At 60.5% G+C, this 6,398-nt stretch overlaps 2 protein-coding genes across 2 annotated transcripts; one reads left to right on the top strand and one right to left on the bottom strand.

Annotated features, from left to right (window-relative positions):
- Positions 1–1,840: 1,840 nt before the first annotated feature.
- On the bottom strand, positions 1,841–4,173 carry PtA15_8A270 (uncharacterized protein; the record flags this gene model as incomplete). The annotated part of the gene is made up of 5 exons (XM_053171682.1): positions 1,841–1,999; positions 2,073–2,617; positions 2,688–2,859; positions 2,989–3,977; positions 4,047–4,173. The coding sequence occupies 5 exons, from the start codon at positions 4,171–4,173 to the stop codon at positions 1,841–1,843; spliced, it is 1,992 nt and encodes a 663-aa protein (XP_053022921.1).
- A 50-nt stretch (positions 4,174–4,223) lies between these two features.
- PtA15_8A269 (uncharacterized protein) lies at positions 4,224–5,906 on the top strand (the record flags this gene model as incomplete). Its single annotated transcript, XM_053171680.1, has 3 exons — positions 4,224–4,444; positions 4,604–5,561; positions 5,853–5,906. The coding sequence occupies 3 exons, from the start codon at positions 4,224–4,226 to the stop codon at positions 5,904–5,906; spliced, it is 1,233 nt and encodes a 410-aa protein (XP_053022920.1).
- Between the last annotated feature and the right edge of the window lie 492 nt (positions 5,907–6,398).

Genomic DNA, 6,398 nt, shown 5'->3' with positions numbered 1-6,398 from the left:
GCACTAGGAAAAAGACAGCCAGATCCGCTCACCCATTTGTGGTCCTGGAATCCAAGTACATAGTTCTGAAAATCACCTCTTATTTACAAGGCTGAAGAGAGGCTCTATGTGTCAGGAAGCAGTGATTATAGCAGTATAGCACAGTGCAGCGGTTGCCTCTAGCTCCCCAGCCCAAAATTTGATGAGCTGAACTGGGCTGAGAACTGAGAACAGCAGGCACAATGCGGGACAGTGTTTGAGGTTTGTGGAAGGATGATGAACAGAGCATAGCACAGTGGTATTTGACGCGCTTTTTGGGCCCCTCAAATACTGATTTGTCAAAGATTTGAGTATTTGGAGATATTCAACAGAAAAACTTCCAAAATATTAAAAACACCAAAAAATTACATTTTTTGTGTTTTTGGCTTATTTTTTGGCCCATTTCTGGGCCATATAATTTTGAGGGGTTCATCCATCAAAAATATCATGGTGCCAAAGGTGCTTATGATATTGCCAGAGGCATATCTCATAATGGCAGACTCACTATTCAGAGTGCCTGACGCACTTTTGATAGTGCCGGACTCACTTTTCATAGTGGCGGACGCACTTTTCATAGTAGCGGATGCACTTTTCAAAGCGGCAGACACACTTCTCAAAGTGGCAGACACACTTTTCATAGTGGCAGACACACTTTTTGTAGTGGCAGACACAATTTTCAAAGTGCCAGAGGCAGATTTGTTTTTTGTGTTGCACCAAAGGGGCTGGTAGAGGGCCTGTGCAAACTCATCTGGGGCCTTTGGGCCCCAGAGAAGCTTGCATTGGCCCTCTACGCGCCCCTTTGAGCCATCATTCAAATTTGTTTGAATATTTGAGGTTAAATTTGCCCAGGCATTATTTGACTCAAATCAAATTCAAATACAAATACTCAAATCAAATCAATTTCATGTGCTATGCTCTGATGATGAAAGGAGTCCTTCCACGCCTGCTGCCTCAGGTAGTCTACATACAACATGTAACAGGGCTGTGAAATTTGAGAAGCATACAAAAGAAACAAACCCTGAGTATAATACTCAACAAAATTTTGACACAGTAGTGGCCCTGCGCTTAGCTACTGCTTCCTGCAGCAACTGGTATGAGACTCCCTCTGTGCCAGGCAGAGGGAATTGGAGGGCATTAGTTGCTGTTGAGACTGCCCTGTTTCAAGTTTGGCATGTTGAGATCAAAAAGGAACAAAAGGGTTTCTGTTGGGAAGGAATTTTGACAAGTGCCAACGTTGGATACTTAGCAGCCCCCCCTTTTTTTTGAGGATATTGGAGGACTTCCTGTTGCAATCTGAGAGGGATCTTGGAGGCTCCCAGAGTCCCAAAGCCTATATTTCCCTGCAAAATTTGCCTCAGATCTGGGTCTGGAAGGGGTTCCCAGATTGATGGGGAGTCCTCCATTGGAGGACTAAAGTCAGATCTGAGCCGCCAGATATCAGATTTTGCAGGGAAATCTAGGTCCCCGAAGATCCCCGAAGTGATCCAGAGTTCCAGATTCCAGCTTATTGCAGCGTGTTCTGCGGAGAATACTTTGAGGAGCTGTGCAACGGTGTACAAGGCGACTCGGTCTGCTTTAAATACATCCTGCTTCATGTGGCAGTAATCCAGGCTGAGGAAGGCCATACAAAACAAAAACGCGGGCCACATTATTGTACACGGCCGAAAGAAAGCGGGGAAGCGGTAAGTAAGACAATGGTCGACCGGGCAACCAAGAAAAAAGGCTACAGTGGATAATTGTACAGTGCGAAAACCGAAGAGGAGGCTACAGTGGATAATTGTACAAGGGCAAAAACCGAAGAGGAGGGGACGGGGGCGGGGGGTCAGGAGAGCAGATGCAAGAAGCGGTGCAAGTGTTGCAGGAATTTGCGGTGCTCAAGTGAGCCGATCGCGTCCCGTTTGCGGCAGAGCTGGCGGTAAGATTCGGGGGTGAGGAGAGCCTGGAGGTCGGGGCTTGCAAGGGCGTCCATGCGCGCAAGTTTCTGCGCCAAAAAGACGATCCAGAAATGAGTATTCTTTGGATGATCGGGGGCAGGAAGAGACAGAGAGACGTACGGGAGGGGAGGGGAGGCCGGGCTGGCCGGCAGGGAAGAGCGCCGCCAGGGCGAGGAGCGATGAGTCGACGAGCGGGGAGGGCGGATGCAGCGACGAAAGGGGGCCCTCGGACGTCGAGGCCGAGGGGCTGCACGCGGCGGGATCCTCCTCGTGTGATGCCGGGTCGAGGGGAGGCTCGAGCGCGGCGGGGCGGCCGCATTCGGCGCAGAAGTCGCGCCACAGCGGGGCGTCGAGGAAGGAGCGCGGATAGACATAGGCCGGGCCGGCCTGGCCGGCAAGCGCGCGAGCCAGCCGGTCGAAGCTCCACGCGATGTCCCCCGTCTCCGTCGCCGTCGCGCCGGGGATCGAGGCCAGCCACACACTGACCTTCATCGCGGCCATCGGGAAGCCCGCGACGCCTTCCCGCGCCCAGTACTCCAGATACGCTGCCACACACGCTGTCAGGTCGTCCGCGCTCCCGAGCGTTCCCAGCTCGCCATCGGGCCCCGTCAGCCGCTGCATCGGCACCTCTAACCCGGCGAGCACGTCCTCGATATCCCCGTTATCTGCACATCGCCACAGTCAAAAATCAGCATCTTCGGTTCCTGAGGGCTGCTCTAGGAAGCAAGAACTGACAGGGATGGTCTCTCCGCAGCGCCTCAAGGATCCGGACGCGGACATCAGGCCGCCGGGTCTCGGCGAAGACGGAGATGGAGTGGTAGAGGGGCGGCGCTGGGACGAGCAGGTGGGCGTGTTCCCCGGAGAGGAGCGGGGGGTCGCGGGGAGGGCAGGGTTTGGGTTTCTTGCGCTGAGGGGGCGGGGCGGGGCGGAGGGCGAGCGGGGAGTCGGACGAGCTCTCGGACAGCCGTCGGCGCGGCTTCGGCGCCGCCGTCGCCCCGGCGGTCCTCGGGCTCGCTTGTCTCGGGAGCGGCCGGACAAGCGGCCGGTAATCGTCGCCATACGCGATGTCCAGCTCGTGCTCCGAGCTCTCGTAATGTAGCTTCGTCCGCGGGTCGCGTTTACAGCCGCCCGAGGCTCGCGCAGGTGGCTTGCCCCGGGGCCGGGCTTGTCGCGGCAACGACGGCGGATCTGGGGCCTCCTTTTCCTTCTTCTTCTGGTTGCCCGGTGGGGCAGGAAGGACGCGCGGCTTCTTCACCTCGCCTGTTTCCTGAGGGCGGAGTGAAGGTGTAGCAGGACCGGTGCTGTTTTTGGCGCTCGACCGGCTTGTACTCCGGGCAGTATACCTGTTGGATCTCGAGATAACGCGCGTGGCTTGAGTGGAAGAGCTGCCGGTGTCCACGGCGACGTTGTTGGCGGCAGTGCTGGTATCCTTGGCGGTAGACGGGCTGAATGTGGTGATAACGCGGGCAGCTTGAGCACAGCCAGTCTCGCCCGTGTCCGGGGCGTTTTCGGCAGCAGTAAGGTCTGCGAGAGAGCTCGCAGTATGGGCAGTAGCAGCGCTGCTCGGCTTAGGGGTGCTGGGCGCAATCCGCGTAGAGCTCGGCGCCGATTTAGAGCGGGTTTTCGCAGAAGAGGCGGCGATTTTGTCGGCCTGGAGGGCAGCGAGGGTCTGCTGGACCTCCGGGACGAGCAGGAGGGAGGTATCGGCAAGTGCGGGGAAGCGGGGGGCGAAGAGGTGGTGGGTGGCGCTGCGGGCAGCCTCGAGGGCCTGCAGGTTGGCCCGGAGCTTGGCCCCGGTAGGTCGGCGCGCGACGCGGGCCATCCAGAGCAGCACCTTCTCGCTGGTGATCGGCCAGCCCGAGACGCCAGCCGTGGACGCGGTCTTGCGGCCCGTGAAGAAGGCCAGGTATCGGCCCAGCCGGGCCAGCCAGCGGTCCTTGCGCGCGTCGTACGGCTCGCGCGCAAACACGTCCGCGGACGCCCGGCTCTCGATGAACACCGCAAGCGCTTGCTTGTCCTGCCCGGCTGCATTTCCGAGGAGAGATACAGGTCAGCCACCGGGTGCTTGCACGGCGTACTGGGCAAGACGCGTACGGGAAGCGGAGAAGGCGATGGGAGGGTGCAGGTCGGCCCCAGGGACAGGCGTGCAGGATCCAGCCCCGCTGCGAGCACGGCTCGCTCCGCGGTTGCGTCCGTCTTGTGGGCCCGGCGTGGGAGTCATTGGCGTATCAGGGGCCTCCGTGGCAGTGGTGGGAGTGGTGTTCGCCGCAGATGGCTGCTGCCCCTCACACTGCGAATACATATGGCCGGGTCGGGCGTTTGGCGGAGTTAGGCCGGCTGCGCACGGGGGGTGGCCAGTGCTGCGGCGAGGGCTGCGCGGCGGGGGGCCGAGCAGAGGCAGAGAAAATCAGGCCCCGGGGTGGCCGGCAGAGCAACTACCCGATGGACGCCGACACACCGCCGAAGGACGCCTCCGACGACGGCTACTCCTCGTTGTCACGGGCCGAGCTGATCGGGCAGATCGAGCAGCTCAAGCGCGAGCTCGAGCAGACGAGGCGACCCGAGCCGAGCAACCCCCTCGAAGCGCCGGCAGCCGACCCGCGGGAGAAGAAGAAGAAGACCAAGGAACTCGACTTCGGGCGGCATCCGAGGCGGAAGATCGCGCTGATGGTCTCGTACCAGGGCGAGCTGCACGGCGGGCTGGCCTGGCAGCCGGACATCACGCCGCTGAGCACGGTCGAGGGCGAGCTGTTCCGGGCGCTCCTGGTGGCCCGGCTCGTCGAGGGCGCGTCCGAGGCCACGACGGGGCCAGCGTGTGGCGACGAGACGGAGTGGTGGCGGGGCGGGGTGGATCTGAATCGGTGGGGGTACTCCCGTGCTGGACGGACGGATGCCGGGGTGAGTGGCGCAGGCCAGGTGGTGAGCTTGTGGGTGCGGAGCCAGCTGGCGGCGGTCGACGGCCCCTTCGGCTTCCGGGCTCCCTCCCACCCGGCCGGCTCCCCCCCCTCTGCTCGATCGGGGGACGCCCAGGAACTGCAGTACCACATCATCCTCAACTCGCTCCTGCCCAGCTCCGTCCGCGTCCTCGCCTGGTCGCCCGTCCACGCCGACTTCGACGCCCGCTTCTCCTGCCTCGCCCGCCACTACAAGTACTTCTTCGCCCACTACGAGGCGCCCCTCGCCCCGCCCCTCGACATCCCCGCCATGCGTCGCGCAGCCAGCCGGCTCGTCGGCGAGCACGACTTCCGCAACTTCTGCAGGATCGACCCGTCCAAGCAACTCGACAACTTCCGGCGCAGGATCATCGAGGCCCACATCTCCCCCGTCCTTCCTCCCTCCATCCCAGGAACCGCTCCTTCCGGACAGTGTCCCCAGTCGCTGGCGCCAGAGACTAATCCGCTCTTCGTCCTCGACCTCGTCGGCACCGCGTTCCTCTACAACATGGTCCGCCACATCGTCGCGATCCTGTTCCTGGTCGGGAGCGGGCTGGAAGACGAGACGGTGGTGGACCGGCTGCTGCACGCGGACCCGAGCCGGCCGGCCCCCTCGTCGCTGGTAGAGGCGGTGGAGAGCAAGCCCGAGTACGGCCACGCGAGTGCGCTCCCGCTGGTCCTGTACCGATGCGTGTACCCGGAGGACAGCTTCCGGTGGTACCCGACGCCCCTCGGCTCCGCCCGTCCGCCCGCCGCTGAGCCCTTCGTCCACTGGTCCTCCGCCCGCATCCGCGCCGAGCTCGCCCGCCTCCAACTCGGCCCGCCCGCCCAAGCCGTGCCTCCCTCAGCCTCCTCTGCCCCGCCTCGGGTCTTCCAGCCGCTCGGAAACGCCGCCGGCCGCGCCTCCGCCGCCTATGTCCCCATCATCCAACGACCCCGCGGGCCTCACTTCTCGGCCGTTAATAAGGCCTGGTGGAATAAGGTCGGCGCTCGCAGGCTCGCTAAGCGCCATCCCCTATAAGCCTTCTGTTTGCTTCAAGGGGTCTGCGTAGTAGACCTTGTGGGACATTGTCTACTTCCCTACTATATCCTCCCCGACTTCTTTCTTAATCTTGAGATTGTTTGTTTGAATTCCCAAAAGGGCATACATACATAATTCATTGGGACGTTCGATACACACCCGCTGCGCTTTTTTTCGAAAGGGATTTGTACTCATGAAAGGGAAGCAAGAAGGTGGGGGAGATGAATCTAGCCTAAGCAATTCTGCTTTGGTAGAATCACCGTGGTTATGTACACACAAAAAAAATGTCAAGTCCGTATGCTGACCATCTCAGGTGCCCACCCTCCCACCCAGCCGCGGGCGGATCTCATCCAGTATGACCGATACCAATCGCCGGCGCGGGTATTGGTCATACTGGAACGGACCAGAATGGCCGGAATGAAATGTTCATTGAGGGGAGTAGTTTGATCCCCTCTCGATGACCGGTCGGGGTCGGCCATTGAAGGCTTGGTG

This window comes from Puccinia triticina, chromosome 8A (genome assembly GCF_026914185.1).
Source record: "Puccinia triticina chromosome 8A, complete sequence".
NCBI lineage: Eukaryota > Fungi > Basidiomycota > Pucciniomycetes > Pucciniales > Pucciniaceae > Puccinia > Puccinia triticina.
This window is presented reverse-complemented; position numbering and strand designations above follow the sequence as displayed.